Raw genomic sequence first — 21,346 nt, 5'->3', positions numbered from 1 at the left:
ATAGTTTTCTGCCAGCTCTAGGACAGGTGAATACAGTAACTCAGCTGTGGAAGAAAGGGCTATATAATTAATTCATTACTAATAAAGAAATCTGCTGCCAAGAACTTCGAATAAACCTTGGCTCTCACTTTCCTATACAAGTAATCCTTAGAAGTACTACTACTTTTTCTAGATAGATGTTTTATCATACTGAAAACTGTTTCCAGATAAAGATGAAACAGACAAAATAAAATAAACAAGAGGTGCATGTTAGGTAGAAATTTCATCTTTATAACAGACATAGCCAGAGAAATGTACCAGCCTGTCTGGATATTAAATAATGCACGTGTTTTAGGGGAAAAAATGGCAACAGCAGACATGGGCAAGAATAGACAAATAGCTGCTTTGGATCAAACCTGAAATCAATTTAGTTCAGCCATCACCAGTTTAGTATGCTCCAGATGTGATGGACTAGAACTCTGATAATCCCTCGGCCAATGAAAGAAATTTCTTGATGTTTCTTGCCCTCCGCAACTGGCTTCACATCACTGGTTTGTAAAAACAGTAGTATAACAGAGGCTGTTGGATTGTTTTAGCCACAAACATAGCCAGCTTTGCCAATTTGCTTCTATCTTTATTGGATAATTAGAATATTGAAGGCTGATATGGTATAAACTGTTAAGGCTGAGAATTCTCAGTTCTTTTTCTATGGACACAATTTTCATTGTGTTCATGTCTCTTTTGTATGCAAGTTTTACAAACATTTATAAATCGAGAGAGAACTTGGTGCTTGTGGGTATATTCCTTGGCACCTGAAAACCTCCCTGCCCACCTGTTTTGAAATTATATTTTAAGGAATAAAATAAATAAATGGGAAGCTGGCATGCTGCAAAGCAAGATAAAAACAAAAAACAACACAAAAAGCCTCTGAGAAAAAAAATCATTTAAAAAAAATACCTCTGGCTTTTCTATGTGCGCAGGCTAATTAAAGCCAACTGATGCCCTAAGCACAGCCCAACAACGGTGCCCCACGGTCCTTCCATTTCTTAAGTGACAAGACATTAAGACTTGTCTATTAAACATCTGTCACTCACCATGCCAAAGAAAACATTTTTTGACAATGCAGATTAAGGTTGAACATGGCAGTTACAGACAATTGCAAAAAAAAAAAAATTGAAGTTGAGTGGGGCAGTGAAAGAGTTAAGGGGATGACAGAGCTGGGGGGGGGACTCTGTGGTGCTACCACCTTCCGTTGGTGACCTTAGCATGTGCTTATTTTGCTTAATAGTTAATCCAGGGCTGTATGTGCCCCATAGACATTCTTAAAAAAATGTTTAAAAAACAGAGGATGGTTGCAGTCTTTCATTGGATATGAATACACTTACAAAGAAGATTTTAAAAAAAGTGAATTGGAGTGATAAGAGAGTGAGACCTGAAATCTAGACAGGGTGGTGGAGGGTAGTTTATCTTCTGTATTTTGTAAGAGACCTAAAATGTTACCTTTTCTGCTCTAAATTATTGTACATTACATTTCTCACATTTAGGATAAATATTTAATGATAATGAAGTACCTAAGAAAACTAGGCACTGAATGAAACACATAAGTTTACAAGCTGTGCCGAGTGGGCTTTTGAGTCAAAGTTCTGATACAGTTACAAGAAAGGAAGTCCTGCATCACACCTTCTCCAATCCAATCTCACACCAAGGACCCGTGCTCTGTCAGTAGCTGTGCTCTGACAGGAATCACTGTTGGTATCCAAGATAAGTTTTGGGACAGAGCTTTTTGATGTTGTGAGGGAAGATGAATGAACAAGTTGATCTAATCTGAACTTCCAATGCAGGTGAAGTAAAAACACTGTCCAAGCTAGACCTGTCCCACTGAAGTAAAATCAGCAGAGACCTGAGATGCAATGTTGTCCAGAAAGAAGTAAACAGCCAAATTCAACGGAGCACCAGTCAAGGCCCCTAAAGCAAGGGGATGCGTGTTGGCTCCCAGAGTTGCTGGGCCAAGCTGCGTGCCTGCTGGATCACCAGTTCATTTGGCATGATGCCCAGATGGATGGTCAGCAGTTCATAGCACTTCACCACTTCATTGGCATGTTTCCTGCCAAAGTAACGGAGCAATTTCCTGTGAAAGAGAGAGGGAGTCAGAAAATGGATAGAAGTGGGTGATGGTGAAAGGGTGAAATCAAGAAAGTTCTACAAAGCCGCACTGGTCTAGCCAGCAGAAAACAAAAGCACTGCACTTCAACTATCAACAGGGTTGCAAAAACTTAAGTGTGGCCATACAATTTTAGGCAATTTAAAGATTCCTCCCAATGTTGTGTGTCCCCTGGCAAAGCAAAAGCTAAAGTTGCAGAATTTACATGGTTACGACACCTCTCAACTTCACATCACACAAGGGTAACTACAGTATAGGATTACACCTGACACTGGAGACCACATGCGCCAAAGTTGTGAGTTATAATGATGCCAGGAGGAACAGGCAGTTAAACTGAGTAAGCTGTAAACACTGTCCTTTTCATCTAATCACAGAGCTTGAATCAATCCCCAAATCCCTTCTACATCCACCAGTATTTATGGAGCTAGAAACCTTGCTCACCTGTAATAATCACCTGCCAGTGTCCCAATGGGAACAGAATCATCAGAAAGCACTGGCACTTCCATAACCTCCAGCTTGTATCCCTGCAGAGACACCGAAGCAGAAAGAAATTGTCAGGAAAAGGATGTTTGGAACTGAATGAGACATATGCATTCTTAGCTCATGGCTAAGGCAGGCATCCCCATCCTAGTGCTCTCCAGAAAGATTGAAGTCATCAGCCTGTAGGATCTTCCTGTCATCAGTATTTATGTGCCACATTAGTTGTTCATCCCCACAGCAACAGTTTAGCCTGATATTAACTTTGTGAAGCAGACTGGGAAAGTAGGAGCAGTTCTGGGAGAGTAAGCTGAATGAGCACCTTAATCCAGTTTTTTTTAATATATCCTGAGCCAACATTCTAGGTCACATTATTCTCCATAGTCTGGTTGTCTTCCAGATGCTGGGTAGGAATTTTGGGAGTTGGATTCCCACACATATTAAAAATATTAGGTTGGGAAATGCTACTTCATCAAAGATGAGTAAATCTGGCTCTACTGGTAGGTATCTGGAAGATCTGCAAAAAACCAGGAAGGGTTTCTGATTCCCAGTTGTTTAAGCACCAGCTATAGAAAAAGAGACTCTCCCTGGCCATAAATTATACCAATTAAATAAAGAAACTAGGAGTAGCCAGTTGTGGATTTAATGGGGAAGGATTGTGAACTCAATTTGGGTATACAAAAGCAAATCTCTTTACATCATTTGCACCACACTCCAAAAGGAGGTTCTTTAGATTCTGCATCAACCTCTTTTATATATAAAGTTGTAAAATAGCATACTGCCCCTGCTCTTTTCTACTCAGCTCCGGGTTCCTCCACAATTACCAGTTCATTCTCAAACCAGAGGAAGTAGGTGCAATAATAGTCTCCATCCCGGATCATCAGTGTAGTGTAGCCCTTCTGCAAGTAGCTTCGAGCCAAAGCCACCAGTGACCATACCTGTGGACCAAAGGTGGAGAAAGAAAGGTAAAAGTTGCCTTAAAGTCAGCCCAAACCTCAAACTCAATTGCTGTACCCAAATTCAAAATCTCCCAGGTTTTGGTTATTTATACACATACTCATCAATCACCTATCATTACCTTCTTCTTAATAAAGTCAAGCAGAGGTCCTTTGCCTAACTCCGAAGTAGATTCCTCTGATGTGCCAAGTGATGGAGCCACCATTTGTCCCACTGTGCGATCCACATAGATGAAATGTACAAGCCCTGGGAAATTTTCCAAGTATGTAGATGAAAGCAAGTTAAGAACTTGGTTAAAGGTAGGCATCTTTTCCATTTTGGCCATGACCAGCTCAAACAGTAGCCTTAAACTTTCACTCTGTTCAACAATATTTAGACACTTCATAGAACTTTTGGAGTCAAGAGTCCAATCCCTATTTTTTAAAACTCAAAATTAAATGAGTAACAGAGCTATCATTTAATTTATTTAGAGTTTAATGTTCGTCTAGGAGTATGGGTGCTTTCTTGCTTTTTTCTGTTATCCTTCAACAGCATGATGGTTTTTATGGCTCTGTTCCAAACATCTGAGAAACTCAGAAAACAGCCAAATACAGTGCTCTTCTACTCCAGTTCTGCCACATGTCTATAGCAAGGGAAGCACTAAATTGGTTTTGTGCATGTGAAAGTGGAAAAGAAACCAGTGAACTTGTCTTCAAGGCTGTTTCCCCAAGAAATTCTTTTCCTGCCAAATTTGCTTCAGTAGTTGCATCAAAACAGTATTTTGCCCAGTGCTTCCCTCTCCTTTCTCAGAGCCTCTCTATTTCCCCACAGGACTTCCAGCATCCCCAGTCAAAATGGAAAGATGGGGAGGATATGCTAAACATCAAAGGATATGACACCATGGTGACATTACGCTTGCTCTTCACCAGTAAGAAGTCTTTCCAATCTTGGAGCTTGTCCCTGACAACACAAGGTGGAGAGAAAAATTAAATAAAGGATTAATGTTGTTATGCATGCAAGTCATGAGCAACAGTGCTTATTTGGCAAACCTGTCCTGGGCAAAAGGAAGAAAGGGCAGTATTCAATTCACCTATCTCTTCTTCTTACAGTGGAAGAAAACTGAGCATTAGCATTTGGGGAAAAGATGATTCTGAGCAGAGGGTCAAAAAGTTGTCCAGCAGTAGAGATATACCAGCTTAAGATGGACTGCATGGAATGAGCAGAGTTTGGAAGACAAACAGAGTCAGAAATACGCCTTATAGATCCTGCAACCCACCAGACTCTCAGCTGCAATTTCACCTTTCTGCTACTTCTCACTCACTGTGTGAATTGCTGCACCCCGTCCAGCAAGTTCTGAGGCAAGCCTTGGGCCCCTGAAGATCCAAGGAAGAGACGCCGATATACAGCACACAGCTGCCGCCGGACATTGCAAAATGCCTGCAAAAGCCTCAACCAACATAAAGATCAATACATTTATAGGACATCTCTCACTCTAAGTGGCATTCTTGATTTGGGTTTGCATTTTTCAACTATTACTTTTTATAAAGAGCATGTCAAAAACATAGGAAAACTGATTATCCAGTTGGAACTCTCTTTCTTTCCTCTTCCTAATATTTGAATACATTTTCTATATATTTTCTTAGCTGCACAAAAGTATTGGCTGAAGTACTGGCCTCTTAAATTTTATGAGGGACCTTGAGGGGACTATTCCTTCTTTTGTTTCAACTGTAGTATGCCTCTTTTAAAGTTTACACTACAGTTTTCATCTGCTTCCCATCTCAGAAAGGCAGGAAATGGTCTTCTGTACCTTCAGTTTTTAGCAATCATAATCAGGCAGAGCTCTGAGAGCCACAAGTTGCCCATCTCTGCTTGTTCTATCATCTACATTTTAGTTTTAAATTCTTGCTGTAATTCTGAATATCTTTTTTCTTGTTAATTCTTCTAAATAAGGTGTCTATTCTCAATGCTCACAGATGCAAAATTTAAACTATCCCACAGATGTATTCCGCTTGAATAGATGAATGTACTTGCGCATATCGATCAGTAGATGTGATAATTCCTACTAATACTCACTCCAAGGAACTCACAGACTCACTTCTAGAGGAAACTTTGTTCTTTAATTCCTGCCAGGTATTCTGCAACTGAGAGACATACAAAAAAAAAGTTGCACACACTGGTTCCTTTTTTTCCCAGCTCCTTTCTTATCTAGGATATCTCATTATCATTCCCACAGCATTAAGTGGGAACTCAACCACAACAAAGGTCTGCTCAATTCTATCCCATTAGCACCACTGAAGGGCCAGATTTCATTGTCAGTACACTACCCCAGCCCTCCTCATATGGAGCAAAAGCATCCACCACCATTTTCTGTATAGATGACCTTAATTTTCACCTGTGACTCCTGTCCACTCAGCTTCTTGACAAACTTGTCCATTCGATGTCGGAGCTCCAAAAATAATGGCTGAGAACGCAGAGGTTGCCGGGTCTCCTGTCCCTCTTTCAATTTCTTCTCTATCATCAGGAGTCCATCCAGCAATTGGTAGAGAGAAAGGGCCACCTGGGAACTGGGGTTCTAGAAGGCAAACAGGGTGGACATTCAGAAACAGCCAGTCTGGGTGGATATCAAATGAGTGTCAGTGGACTCTGCTCACCTTAGTGAGGAGTACAAGCAAGATGCCTGGCCAGAGTGAAACGCAGTGCATTGTGTGGGGCATCATGGGACAATAGCCTTCTTTCAAGTTGACATCCAGAAATATTCTCCGTGGATTTGTAGTTTCTGAGACTGGGGGTACTAAAACATGCAGCAAATCCTCAGCCACCTAGGAAGAAAATGTGCAGGTGTCATGGAATTAGAATAAAGTGAACTGCAGAGCCTACTCAGATAAATGTCCCTAGACCTGTTTCACAACAATTTAAGGATGTGCCAAGGTAATCCGTTGTTCCTTTAAACTAGAGCATTTGTGATGGCAAAATAAAGCAATAGCTCCAACTACTGACAATTTTAAGAAACAGGTAGGGAACATCTGGGGAACAGATCACAGGGAGGCACATATTAGGCAGAAGTGAGTTCTAGGAAGCTACCTTCCCACACTTCTCCCTCACACAGATATATAGATGTCCTTGCTGTTGCCTAGGTTTGAACTGAACACTTGCCCAGAGTTTTTTTAATTAGGATGACTTGTTCAAAGCGATCCTTCCAGGACCAAAAAGAATTGGGTCAGAGGATGCCTATTACTGGATAGATAGACTACCCATCTATATTAACAAAACGGAAGCATGTATTGTATCATAGAACAGGCCTCCCCAAATCCTCGAGCCAGGAGGATTAGCTATATTGGTTGAAGATTATGGGGATTGTACCCTAATGCATCTGGGGAATACCAAGTCTGGGGAGGCTACTGTAAAAAAATCCACCATTATCTCTTCTATCATGAGCCTTTTGATTCATTATAGAAGAGTTCCTTGCCTCTTTTCATCTTCCACTGATGAGTTTTTGTTGCTACTTTTTATCTTTTGTGGAGTTTTATATAGTTTGAGAAGTTTCATTTTATTCTTTTCTTCATATGGGGACAATGCTGGAGGTTCTGCTCACAGAAGTGCAGTGAGTTGATGGTGCGAACCCTAAGGTCATTTCTGATTTGGTGATGAGATAGGTATAGGTTAGAGAAAAGCATGGGAAATAGTCAGCAAATCCCAAAAAGGTGAAAGTACAGAAAACAGGGATTGATTATAAAGCTTCCAACCCTAATCCAAGCACGTACCAGGAAATCACTTACCACTTACCAAGCACTTACCTCTCCCTCACTCTGTGAGTCTGCACCCTCAGTCCAGGCACTTCCTTCAGACAGCAGAAAAAGAAGAGAGACTAAGCGTGCTTCCAAACAGAGCCTTCTTATGTACTCACCCCTGCCTCAAATACTGAATGTTACTGGCACGTTCAGACATGAACATCTTCCACTTGGAGCCTCTGTGTTCTCATATATTTTCTTTTCTTTTTTTCCACAAAAAATCCATTAAAGAAAAAGGTGGAATAGCTGCAAAATAACTGATTGATGGATCCTTATAAGCACCCAAATACCCTTACCCCCAGGAATGGGAAAGAAGTTGAAGAGACAGTAACTAATACAAGAGATTTTGACCATCACTGTCCAATCCAAGCATCTGGGGCAATACCTATCCCATTTTGCCCTAAGTGTTTTGGCTGCAGCATATGCTTTTTTAAAGGCAACAATAGTAGCAGAGCTCTGTTCCTTGCAAGCAAGATAGCAAGCAAGGTAATAGCAGCTGCCATTTACTACAGCCAATTAATATGCAACCCACTTCTGAAAGAGTCCTCCTCAGATCCATAACAGAATGCCCTTTTTATCCTCCACAGTCTCTTCTCAATGTTCTCCACAATTGACCCCAAACTCACCTGTACTCTGTTGGCTAGGGGAAGCCTTGGGGGTGAAGAACTCTTCAGGCATAGAGAGGTCATCTGCTATCTGAGGGAGGGTGGAAGGAAACTGACTCAGTGAGAGCCCAGCATGGCTCCCTTCCATGTGCCCAGAAGAAATTCTCACAGTGGGCAACAAAGATTAACCAGTCCTGGCAAAGGATGGATCCCATACAGCTTGTCCCATACCTCAGAGCAGCTTTCTTGTCTTCTATCTATTCAAACTTTTGAAGTCCAGTCCACACTCAGTGTCCAGATCCAAGCCACATTAGGTATCTGAAAGTTTATACCAAAGACCAGCCTGTGCTCACCTGTTCTTGAGAAGTGCTGTGGTGAAAGGGACTGTTCACTGGAATACTCTCACTGCTTTGAGGCCTCTGAAGATGTTGTTCTCCCTCTCCAGGCTGAACAAACAGGTTTGGCATCAGCACCAAGTCCCACTATAAAGAGCTATTTTCCACTGTTTAATTTATCACAGTACCTAGTCATCACTTAATGCTTTAGCACTGTGGGAAATTAAAATAGTAGAATAACACTGGAAAATAAGCATTTACAGGATCTGACCCTGTAAACAGAAATTGTGACATGTTTATCCCATTCTTCTTTTAAAAGAGAGTAGGATAACATATATTGATTACACCTTTCAACCTTCATTTTAGATAGGTTCAGTGAGTATATCACTCAGTGAAGTTTACAACTGATGAGGATTTCAACCAGTCTTCTGAATTCTAGTTTAGCAGTCTAACCACTAACTAACAATGTCATTCAAGAAAGAGGCTCAACCATTCAGGCATCTGTACAGATCTCACACAACCAATATTATTTAGTAATTAAGATACTACAACCAAAGAGAGCCTGATTTAAGTTCATTCTCAGCCAAAAAAGCTCACCAGATGACTTTTAGTCAGTCACTATTTTGCAGCCTAATACCTTTTGTTGTAGGAGAAAAACTGGAGAAGGGAGTGCTTATGTATGCTGCCTTGAACTTTGGAGAAAAGGTGGAATGTATCTATATCTCTAGCACATAGATATTTAAATAAATAAAAGTTCTCAGTTCAAGATCCCTATCACAGAATCCTGTTTCTACCTAGTCCTACTTAGACATTCCATCCCAAAGCAGTTGTCAAAGGGATTCCCAAACAGAGGGAGATAGGCAGAGAGATTCTTATGCAAGTATAACTCCCCTTATATGAAATAGTTATTTGTCTACCTGGGCCAGTGCTTCAGGAACAGGCTGGTCCTTAGAAGTGCTGGGATATAGATCTTGCACAATCAGGAGGAGAGTGAGCAAGTCAGCTGGCCGCAGAGAGCTGGCATTCCGGCTGGATACAAAGTGCCACAGAGAAAAAGAATGTCACTGTTAGAAAAGCCACATACTGACTTTCCAAAGGGACAGAGGAAAGCAAACTGGAGGGCCAAATAGTGGGAAGTGTCAAAGGAGGAACTTTGTAAATTGTTGGGAAGAGTGGCACCTGCATTAGGGGGAAAATGACTGAGGAGAACTGGGGTTTTACCTGGAGTAAAAGGCAAGCAGTTTGGTGTGTATGAGCAGGAAGGCATGCACTACTTCATGTCCAGCACGTTCAGTGTTGCCATTGATGTACTGTACAACTTGGCGCTCCAAGAACTCAATACACTGTTCACACAGCTGTGGGTGGATCAGGCGCTCTACAGCCTGAGAAAGATGGGCATTTAGATTTCAAAAGCCTCTCTACTCCCACCTTTGGGGCTCATAGTCCTTCAAAAGTACATTTCTATTCCTCTAAACAAATTTAGGATAATTCCTTCATCCCAAGCCCAATTTAATGAAACAGTGTGAAAACCCTCACCACTACCCCCCTTCCCCATTCTGGTGTCTTCTCAACATATTGGTCTGTAGCTCCAATAACCCCCAGCTATAATGGCCAGTAGCTGCTTTACCCTGAAGTTATGCTTACTTCTTACAGGGGACACTCACATATTCTGGCTTGCTACCTCCATTCTTGAAATGATGCATCTCACATGCATTTCAACAAACCCACTCTGCTTTACCTCTACAGCAAAGCTCTGGTCTTCCTCACGCAGCTGGTTATAAGTCTGTAGCAGGCTCTGAAAAAGCCCCCAGATGTGAGCCCGTTGTTCAGATTCTATGGGGCGAAGTCTACAAAAAAGAACCAGCCAATTAGCTGAATACAGCCAGGGCCAATTTTCCCCTTCACCATCCTCCTCTTCATACTTTGCCATTGGTTCCCCTCTCCACCTAAAGTGGAAAATGCCATTGCATTCCAGTGTCATTATGCTTAACTCAACTGTACAGTCTTCCTTAATATATCAAGCAACACAACACAGTTATTCATCAGAACTAGAAGCCACACAACACTTTCAGCGCTGCTGCACTTGCCTATAAATTATAAGTAATGCCAACTCTTCTGTCTCAGAACCATATGACCAACTTTTAACAATGGGCGATATGTGAGAGAGAATATATTACATTGACTTTCATGAAGCTGGTATTCCCAATATGTGAGTACCTGAAAATTACAATGCCTAGAACTCCCATTGGTCAAATGGTTGTATTACAGCAATGTGGACAAGACTACTACATGAGCCTTTCTAACTTAAGTAAGTAGGAACTGTTTATACGTGGTTGCAACATTTACCCAAGTCTAAACTCCAAGTGTGAAGAATATGGAAAAGAAGAAGTTGCCCTCATGTCAATTAGTGCAATTACAAATGAGTAGCTTAACGTGAGTAGAGCTGAAGCATGGCTGATGCTCCATCCAAAAAAAAAGGCCACAATGAGAAACCTAGCAAAACAAAAATCCCATCTTCACCCAATCACTAGAGCCAGTTTGGTCTAGTGGGTAAGGCTCCAGGCTAGAAACCAGAAGACTGAGTTCTAATCCCACCTTAGGCATGAAAACCGGCGGGGTGACTTTGGGCCAGTCACTCTCTCTCAGCCCAACTCACCTCACAGGGTTGTTGTTGTGGGGAAAATAGGAGCAGGCAGGAGTATTAGGTATGTTCACTGCCTTGAGTTATTTATAAAAATAATAAAGGCAGGATAAAAAAACCAATTAAAAAAATCACTCACTCTCGGTGGAAGAGGTGGCTGTCCAGTGTGACTAGGCCAAAGTGAGCTTCAGTCAGTCTTCTGAGCACATAGAGCTGACGGCGCAGGTCATCCTCACTCTCATGGCCATCTCCACTCACTGCAATGTACAGGCACTCACCAAACTGAAAAACAAAAAAAACAAAAGGCCTACAGAACTGCATCAGCTACAATTATAAGACAAACAAAAATAACAACGTACTGGTAACATTTATCATAAAACTAACATTTCTTAAAAGTTCTCTTTACTGCTCTAAAACGCTAAGCACATTTTCATTTTTTAAACAAACCAGATTTGAAGCCAAAGGCAGTTCACTGATGTTGGTTAAAGCCACTGAACCCACCTTGGAGAACATTATCTGAGACTTATCAAGAAGTGACCAGACTACAATACACTGTTGCTGGGGTGCATTTAGCTTGTGGCTGACAAACAGTGCCATTTATAAATTATTCTTTGCAGGAAAAAGAGGAGAGTGGACCACTCAAACACTGAAACTAGAAGATGAGGAAAAGAATACAGGCAGTGCAGAGATCAGCTCATTCAGCAACTGTTCAAAGACACAACAGCACTGAATGAGAGGACTTATGACTGTTACTCATAGTTGCAGCCATCACAGCATCCATGCGGTCACGTGATCAAAATTCTGGCAGTTGGCAACCAGCTTGCAATTACAATAGATGCAGCGTCCTATGGTCATGTGAATACCATTTGCGACCTTCACTGCCAGCTTCTGACAAAGTCAACGGGGAAGGTGGCAGGGGGTCGCAAATGGCGATCACATGAGCTCAGGACACTGCAACCATGCAGGATTCACCTAACAGCAGCAACTGGAACTGCCACAATTGCTGTCGTAATTCGGCATGGTTGTGGGACATTGTACTTTACAACCGCATTGCTTAGCAATAGAGTTGCCGGTCCCAATTACCATTGTTAAGTGAGGACTACTTTTAAATGTGAGGTTTACTTTACACTCCTCAGATGAAATTGGATCTCAACTGGGAGCTCCCTTCTACCTAGCCTTTCCAGGAATCTATCTCTGCTGGTCCTAGTCCTGAACAGCCAGCTTTAGGTCCTAGTCCTGGATAGCCAGCTTTAAGAAGGTATGCATTCAACAGATCTACATTCCCCCCACCCCAATTAGATCTTTAAGGAGGCTTTACACAAATATGTTTGAATACCGTTATTTAAATTGGCTCCATACAGACTTTTCTCTTGCCCTTCAAACAGTGTCTATTAACTTCTAGCCATCTTAGCCTTGGCAGTGTGGGCAAAGAATCCCTTTTGTAAATGTGTCAACTTCTCCCCACAGGGTTGGATCTAAAAGGAGCTGAACTATGTCCAAATCCAGCTGAAGGATGATTCATTCTCCTGGAACTACATATGGATATGTATGGATATGTGTGATTTTGACATCCATGGCACCTGCTAAATTATCATTTATAAAGTCCAAATTGGCTTGAGACCATGGTAATTGGGCTATGACTTCCTCTGACACAAATCTGCCTGCAACTTAGACTCAGAAGAACTAAGGTATGGTAGATTGAGAGGCTCCACATCTCAACTGTGGAAAAAAATCTGGTTGGCTCTCCTTTTTGAGTTTGAGGAGGGAAACAAAATAGTATCTAATACATCAAATGTTTATCTTCCAACTATGCTCTTTCTATCCTTAATCTGGTGACTAAAATACTCCCATAATTGTGGCCAAATGCTATGTGAACTAATGTTTATGGGTACTGAAATACAACCCACATAAAAAGCACCAGGTCAGGGAAAACTATTGTGCTCTTTGCTTACTACTGTTTTAAGTGGTGTTGTTTAATACTACTTTATTCTTATTAACTGGTTTATTTTTGGCTTTTTAAAAAGTGAAGTTGTGGAAAAGATGCTTTTTTGGACAGAAACCAAACTCTTTTAGGAGAAGAAGGAAAATACTACTTCGAAACTGGACAGTACATTTCTGTCCTAAAGCAAGTGGCACATCCAGGGATACATTTGTCCACTCCTTATTAGAAATTCACCAACTGCTTGCAATGCAGAGCAGTGAGTAATTACCATATGCAGTACATAGAGATGTTTGCCATTTTCAGCAGAGAAGCAAGTGTATGTGTCTCCTAACTTCTCTAGCATAGTTGCACAGGAGATGATCATGGGGGCAAACAACGTGTTGATGCTGTCTTCCACAGAAGGGATCTGTGAAAAGAAGGAAAATCACAAATATTCCTATCTTCCAGTTAGCACACACATCTTGGACTAGCTGGAACCCAATATCTTTCCAGGAAGTTATACATAATCACTAGAACAGGCGCATGCAACTTCTTTTAGCTTAAGGGCCACGTTAGGCTTTTCACAGTAGACCAAGCAGCATATATCAAATGTGTACAAGGCCACTACACCTTTCCTGAGTGATTTGGCAAGGCTTAAAAGACCCATTATGCTCTTTAATTCCCTGAACTACAAACCATACAGAAACAGGCCTAAAACTTTTGGCCCCATCACTCACATGGGGCTCTGGGGGCTGCAAAAGCTGGCAGACTGCCATTTTGGCATCCAAAGAAACCTTAAGTACACCTGCTCTAATACTACAAGAGCTACAATTTCTAAATGGAGCTGAACCCAACAGTACCAATCTCCTTCTGCTCCTGCATTTGTGCTAATTCTCTCATCAGAGCTTACCTCATCGCCATTCTGATCCTGGGTCCCAAAACGCTGATGCAGGATTGCCATAAAGTCTGGATCGGCCCAGTAGAAGAGGACTTCAGCACCCTCACTGGAAATGAGGACACACTTCATCTGTAAAGGAAATGCAAACGCAGGGCTTTCTAGGTGGTTACCTAGATTCAGTTCCTGTTTATGAGGGGGCAGGAAACGAAGAAGAAAAAAGATCAGCTTTGGATCTATCAGGAAATATAAATAAACAAAGAAGAGAGTCAAAATCGTAACCACTGAGGAACTGAGCAAGGGTCAGTAAGTAAAATTAGTAACATCTATAACGGTGGATATCGGCTGATGGGGCTCCAAAGGGGCCTTTCGAAAGAAGGAAGCGCTCGGTAACTGTCGCACCGAAACGAACGTGGCAGAGGAAGAAAGAAATGAGAGAAGCCCCATCAAGACACCCTGTAGGAAACCCACCAGGACTGAGCGCCAGGATGTCACGGCGATCTGCCCGGAAGGAGGAGAACTTTTCTCAGGCCACAGGCGGGCCCGCCGCGCCGAGCTGCCCTACCTTTCCCGCCCCGGGACACGCCTCCAACCGAGGCAGGGAGCGGCTGCGAACGTGGCGCCGTGGGGTCTTTCCAGTTTGTAAGCTGAGCAGCAGGAACCGCTGGGAGCGGCGGAGGACCCTGTCCCAAATTGGTCCTCATCGACTCCGGACGAACTTGTGCAAGCCAAGCCAAGCCCGCCCGCGCGTGACTCCGCCCCGGGAAAACACATGAGCCGCGGAATCAGCTCCGCCTGAACCAGAGAAGGCTCGGGAGCTCCCACGCCGCCCGCCTGCCCGCCCTTTGGGCGTTGTTGTTTAGGGGGTCGGTTTTCTTTGAATCAAACCGGCAAGTCTCCTACGCAGATGGCGGAGAGGAAGGAAAGCGCCGCTGCCTGACCTATTTCCTCACCACTCGGTTGGCTGCTGGGCCAGTTCAGTGAATCGCGCCGCTCCGCCTTTGAGTGGAGATAGGGCGGGGCTCTTCGCTAAGGTGCAGGCGAGGGACGGCGAAGGAGGTGAAAGTTGGTTGTCGGGGGCGAAGAGGGGGAGGCGCCCCTGAGCGCCCCCTCCCTCCGGCAGCACAGTGTCCTTGGCCGGTTGCTGCCTTTTCTCCGGGGAGGACCCGTTCCGTTAAGAGGAGGGCAAAAGTTCAATCCTCGTGGTGGGGCAGAGCCCTTCCTCACTTACATCTGACCGCTTCACGACTCTGCCTCAGCAAGTGCTACTTCGGTTGTGAGTTGGCGTCGCGGACTTCATCTCTTCCCCAGCCAGTACCTATGGCAGCTTTAAGTCTGCACTGATGTCAGAGCAGTGTTTCCCCCTTTCTCCCGCTCAGGCTTTGCCACGGATGAGAGCTGACAAGCTTCACTGACTATTCGGTCAAGGTGCTGTCAAGTGACGTCCTGGAGGTGCGATCACTTGAGGCTGATGGAGGAGGACCCCTCCTCCTCTCTGGGTCCTGGGCACTGCCTCTCAGGGTATTCTGCTTTGGGTAGCGAGGGAGTTCCGTACCCCTTTATCCATCAGGAATGACCAGCAAGTGGTGGTCATGGGGGTGGGCTGCATGTTGAAACTAGAGAGAGCTGTCTGTCTGCTGCTGTATGGTACAGCTGTCCTAGCACCTGTCCCTGGTGTTCGGGATGTTTTTGAAAGTGGGTTTAGCACTCTTCTGGAATAGCACTAAGCTTGAAAGAGCTCTTTTTGGATGTGAGTTCAGTGCTGTTCCAGAAGATATATCAGCTGATAGTCATACTTCTATGCACCCACACAAAACAGTGAATTTTGACACACAGTTAAACTTGCTGGTCTAGTCATCTGTCAACATTTTATTTTTATATATCAAATTTGTCACCACCCATCTCGTTAAAAAGCAACTCTGGGCAGTTTACAGAAAAGATAAAATTAATTTAAAATACAATATAAGAGTAGTCCTAAATAAATAAGTATACTCCAAAGATTGATGGAATATAGCAAATATTAGGTTCGGGGAGTGTCGTCAGGGCACCCCAGGGTTGGTTAAAACTCTTATTGCCCCATGCAAGCTGGCAGAGCCAGGTCTTTAGTCCTTTCTGAAAATCCGGGAGGATAGGGGCCCGCCGCACCTCTGGGGGGAGTATATTCCAGAGGGCAGGGGCAACGGCAGAGAAGGCTCTCCTCCTGGACGCTGCCAGCCAACATTCTGTCACTGATGGGGTCCACAACATGCCCTCTCTGCCTGAGTGGGTGGGATGGGTTGATGTGATGGGGGTGAGACGGTCCCTCAGGTAGTCTGGACCCATTTAAGATTTAAAGGTAATAACCAACACCTTGAATTGGACCTGGAAACAAACTGGGACCCAATGCATCTCTCGCAGTAAAGATGTTACATGTGCCATCCTGGGGGCACCCAAGATTGTCCGTGCAGCTGCATTTTGAACCAGCTGTAGCTTCCGGATATTCTTCAAGGGTAGCCCCATGTAGAGCACATTGCAATAGTCTAGCCGAGAGATGACCAGGGCGTGAGTGACTGACCGGAGAGCCTCCTGATCCAGAAGGGGAGTAACCGGCATGCCACATGGAGGTGGGCAAAGGCCCTCCTGGCCATGACTGCCACCTGCTCCTCCTCCCCACCTCCAGCCCCAGCCCACCATAGGAAGAGTGATTGGTGCATGCTTTCTCACTGGCTGGTGATGTGTAGTGGGAAGGAAGGGATAAAAAGCCAAGGGAATCCAATCCCTATCCTTAATGTGCCTTGTACAGTGCAACAAGGAAAGCACCATTTGTTAGGAATCACAAGTAGGAGAAGTAAAGTTTATCCTGGTATAGTTTTCTGCTGCTCAGGAACTGGTGTGTAGTATTTAACTTGGCTGTGATGATTCCTGTAATTGAAAAATGCCCCACCAGTGTGTGTGTGTGTGTGAGAGAGAGAGAGCGAGCGAGCGAGCGAGAGAGCATAATTCCTGGCTCTCCAGCTACATTCTTCTTGTTACCATTTTTTTTCTTCTAATCCTAGACAACTGTTTGGGCCAATGGGCACATTTGAAATTCCGAAAGCTTTTTGTGGGTGCTCATGTGTAATAGATTCCATGGGAGTACCTTGCCCCATTCTTAGAATATCTACTACGGTAGCTGTGATGAGGCAGTAAACACCCATTTACCAGAAAGTTGCTCTCTGTTACTGCTTCTAACCTATAGGATCCTCTCTACTACCTTGTCTACTTTTATTTTTTTTCTCAGCAGGTGAACATATTTTTGAGTGAAGAATTTTGGGCCAGTCACACTCTCTCAGCCAAAGGAAGGAGGCAATGGCAAACCACTTCCAAAAACATTGCCAAGAAAACTGCGGAGACTTGTCCTGGCAGTTGGCAGGGGTCAATACTGACTTAAAGGGAATAAAAAAAAAAAAAGATGCTGGCAACATGTTACTTTCATATTTAATATTGTTTGAAAGAATCTTCCCCTAAATATTAGGTTGGGCAAGAATGCTGGTGGTGAAAGAAAGAGGGACCAGTTCAGACACTACTTTATTCTATTTGTATCAAAACTCCTGGTGTTCTCTCCACCTCCCCTCGCCCTAATTGCTCCCTCAAACCCTACATCTCTGGATCCTTTTCTTTGGGCTTCTTCTTAATCTTTCCCACCTTCTGCATCAATCCTCTCATTTGGCTTCTTTCATGGCCATCTTTTAGATGTCTCATTTTACAACTCCGATCACTTCCCACCAGCCTGACTACTCAGGGGTGTAACCGAATATTGTTTTGTAGTTGTTATTGTTCTACAAAGTGTCATGTCCACTGATGGTACTATATAAATAATATTAATTTTTAGCCTTGCCAGTGAGCTTGCTGCAGTCAGCAAGTTTGCTAATTGCTCTGTAAGCAGCATGCCATGACACAGAGTGAAGAATGTGCAGACAATTACTTTCAGTGAGGAACTCTGGTGGTAGCTTCAGGCACATGAATTACAAACAATTTACCTTTTCTTTTGGGAATTCTTCCCTCCCTTGCCCCAGAAAGCTTTGTGATACTTGCTACATGTTTGAAGTTTGATCGGAGAGCTGATGAACATGAGGTAGACTAGCCTTCCGCGGGCTGAGTGCCCTTCTCACCAATGGCTATGCTTCAAGGCAAGAGTGCAGCAGCTAGTGAAAAAAAATGTGATGGCCACTCTTTTGGAGATGACATAAAAGTGATTAAAGACACTATAAACACTGAGTGCTAGATTACCTCCAGCTGAAAATAGAATCTCTAAATGAGAAGACTGTGGGGAGTCTGTGGATATGTCTGCAATTGACTTATTGAAAGCTGATAAGATCCTTCAGGATGAAACAGTGTTGCTGGAATTCCACTCTCATTGGGCTAATTTATATGTGATTGAAATTGCAAAAGATTATTATATTGGATCAGGAGTGATCTTGATTATTATCTTCTTTTATTGTGATACTGGTTTATATTATAAACCATTTTGATTTACCTGTTGCATGGTGCAGCGGTTAGGATGTTGGACTAGGAGCATGGGGACCCAGGTTCTACTAGTCCTTTAGGCACAGAAACCACCTGGTTGATCTTGGGTCAGTTACTCTCTTTCAGACCAAATCAGCTTCAGGTTCTGTCCCCCTCTTGGGAAGTGTGTGTGTGTGTGGGGGAGGAATCTTAAATGTTTTCCATGTTTGGCTGGCATGCATGTATCTAGAGCATTGTTTTTTTTCAATCTCCAGTTCTTAATTAAGAATTTGTTTAACTTCATGTCTTTGCCTACAAGGAAAGGTTACACTTGCAATTTCTTTTGCAGCTCTACTTTGTCTTCCCCCTTCCCAATCTTTCCCAATTCTTTAACAGCTATATATTTCAGCTAAATTAATAGAACTTTTATCTTATTTCCCACTTATTGGTTCATGTAACATTAACAACTTACCACAATTATATTATTCCATGTAAGGGATATCAGGGATACTTTGCACAATAATTTGACCATTGTGTTCAGTTAATATAGATTTTATTTTCAATTTCATCATTTTATTTTATGTCTCTTTTTTGCTTACTGTCTCTAATATTAAATATATTAATGGCAGTCACTATTGTAACAAGGATCATTAAAGGATTGGAGTCCCCAATTTAGCATACTGTAGATAAGTGTTTGCAAGTTAAAACAGATGGAAACTGAATATGTTTTTCTGCAGGAGGCTCCTAATAGAAAGCTTGGGAAGGAAAGTCTAGGTAAGTGTAAATTCTGTTTTGCAATTGTAATTTTGATTAATAGCTTTCTTAACCCTTTTTAAATCTTAATACCCATCCCCCAAATTATATCCTTGGTTTTGTAATATTTTTCAGTATTATGTAAGAATTCTAGTGGATATTTGTAGTTTTATTAATCCTTCTCCAGATGAATATGCTTCAGTTTCCTCTATACATAGAACTTCTTTTTGTCTAGAGTAAGGTGCTTTGCTCCTATCCTTGAGAAAAGAGGGGAAAAAATGCTGATATAAAAACTGCTGACCTTCTCCAGCCTACCTTTTACCATGCATGTCTCAGCAGTGAGGCCGGTAATGTGGCTGCCTTCACACAATTCAGCGTCTGATGGTTTTAAGGCAGCAACTGGTTAGGCCTTTTCTTCCTATTCCTCCCTGGCAGCTGCATCTATGGTTGCTCCTGCAATGAGACTACACAAGGAAGTGGGAGCAGCAGCCGCAGCAGCAGACAGAGCCCATCTCCAGATACTCAAGAGATGCACATATGCGCACTTGAGTCTACAACTGCACCTAAGCATACCCATTTGCACACAATTAACATGTGCATGGCTGCCATTTGGATTTTATAAATTTAAATTTAAATAAGCATCTTTAAAGGCCTCTGGCAAAGAAAAAAACTGCTTCCACTGTTTTTTGCGTTAGAGGTGGCTATTTGTGTCCCTGTAGTGCGTTTGCTCAAGGTCCAAAAAACTGCAGTGCCAGAAGAGCTTCAATTCTGTCTTCCTTTGGGCTTTTCTGTGTGCCTTATGAAGTATTTAATGGGAGGGAGAGCTAGAACTGAAGCAGGAGAAGATGGCAAAGACAAAGCTCAGCACCACAGCCTCGTGATCCCTGGGCAAGGAAAAGAAGGTCACAAGAGCTCCTGCATGGTTCACACATAAATCTATACAGGCAGAGTACCACAGTGGAAAGTGCATCCCCTGAGCACAGTGCTTGGTGGTACATTTGTCCTCTGCAGCTTCTCTCTCCCCTGTCCCCCCTTCCCTACTGGAGACAAAAATTGTTAGGTGAGGCTCTACTTACTGCTGGGAATATTAACCTCGTGGAAGACCTGCATTCCCTTTCCACAAGGTTGCTATTCCCCTGATCCAACCACACACAAGAAGAAAATGTCTATGCAAGAGAGGTCTGGTGTCATTGGCAGCAAGAGCACAAATGGGCATGGAGGGGGCAGTAATTCAACAGGGTATTTGAAGCCCGGAGGATCTTTGACCTCTGAAGATGATTTTTCCATGCAACGGTAATGTCTGCACTGCAGGCCTTCTGCTGCAGGAGTTAGGAAAGCACTACGTTCATGCTGGAACACTTTGAACCAGTAGGTTTTAGCTTGCTTCAGCAGCAGGTTTTCTATAAGATGGACACTCCCTTCTGAGGCTATATCTTCAGCAAATGGTATGTGAGGCATCTTTCTATTGTGATAAGCAGATGATGTTCTCAGCCCTTTTCCTGATTTCTCATTCCTTGGTATCTAAAGTTAAGACAGGGTGTACAATTTCAGATTATGCTTTTGTGAAATTTATAGCCTTATTTGACAATAAATTACACAGATCTTTTAAGTGGACCTTAAGTGTATTTTGCTAAAGCATAAAGGTTTAATTGAGCAGATGGAACAGAAAATGATATATTTTTTTCCCATAGTAACAGGGACTAGATTACATCACTGTCTCTGATATGGGACATTGCCAAAGCATTTATTTGAGTTGAATTATTGCATATGGTTCTTACAAAATTGAGCAACAATTAGTTAAGGTTAAATCCCCACAGGAGAAAGTTAAAGAATTATTCATTCTTTATGGACCTCATTCAACCCCTGAGTAATGTAAATCTTTGGTGTCTGCTAAATGGGAATCTAACAAGCTTTATGCTTCTAAAACAGATTTTTTATTACATTGCACCAGGCAACAATATTGGGAAAGGAGAAAAATCTATAAGCTAATGGCCTTTGGACAGAAATTAAGCAATGTAGTATTGTAGCATCTATTCACATGGGAAAGTGTATACAGATTCTAGATCAATCAACACTTCTAAAAATTATAAATTGTTTAGGTCCAATTCATCAACAAATGATAAAATAGGTTTCTTTTAAAAAGCACACACAATGTGAGATTACAACAGTTATTATAGAGCTAGGTCATTAATTTTACTTTACCTCTTTTACTTCAAGAAATTGTCACTACAATTAAATCTATGAAACCAGGAAAGGCTCCTGGCAGTGGCCTTGATTGTTTTCCAATTGACTGATATAAAATATATGGGTTTATATCTTTTATTTTATTGGAGGCATATAGTAAAGCTTTTTCAAATAAATTCCTATCCTTGTAATGAGGCAAATAATACA

At 42.5% G+C, this 21,346-nt stretch overlaps 1 protein-coding gene across 8 annotated transcripts; it reads right to left on the bottom strand.

Annotated features, from left to right (window-relative positions):
- Positions 1–243: 243 nt before the first annotated feature.
- Positions 244–14,525, bottom strand: HPS1 (HPS1 biogenesis of lysosomal organelles complex 3 subunit 1). Of its 8 annotated transcripts, none has more exons than XM_088131625.1 (19): positions 14,304–14,525; positions 13,754–13,847; positions 13,133–13,270; positions 11,062–11,204; positions 10,020–10,128; positions 9,503–9,663; positions 9,199–9,310; positions 8,300–8,392; positions 7,968–8,037; positions 7,348–7,391; positions 6,205–6,372; positions 5,946–6,125; positions 5,627–5,694; positions 4,875–5,006; positions 4,449–4,513; positions 3,696–3,841; positions 3,442–3,555; positions 2,582–2,664; positions 244–2,107 (listed from the first exon to the last, which is right to left on the bottom strand). In XM_088131625.1, the coding sequence occupies exons 1-19, from the start codon at positions 14,510–14,512 to the stop codon at positions 1,945–1,947; spliced, it is 2,292 nt and encodes a 763-aa protein (XP_087987751.1). In that variant the 5' UTR covers positions 14,513–14,525; the 3' UTR covers positions 244–1,944. The 8 variants fall into 8 exon arrangements, 7 of the variants coding, with proteins under 7 accessions (XP_087987751.1, XP_087987752.1, XP_087987753.1 ...); XM_088131626.1 differs by having other exon boundaries at positions 4,875–5,000; XM_088131627.1 differs by having other exon boundaries at positions 13,754–13,870; positions 14,304–14,437.
- Between the last annotated feature and the right edge of the window lie 6,821 nt (positions 14,526–21,346).

The sequence above is a fragment of the Python bivittatus genome, unplaced genomic scaffold (assembly GCF_059951505.1).
Source record: "Python bivittatus isolate LINGU-HERP-01145 unplaced genomic scaffold, Pbiv_v1 ctg000980_np1212, whole genome shotgun sequence".
NCBI lineage: Eukaryota > Metazoa > Chordata > Lepidosauria > Squamata > Pythonidae > Python > Python bivittatus.
Note: the sequence above shows the minus strand (reverse complement) of the source record. Positions and strands in the feature narration are given on the sequence as shown.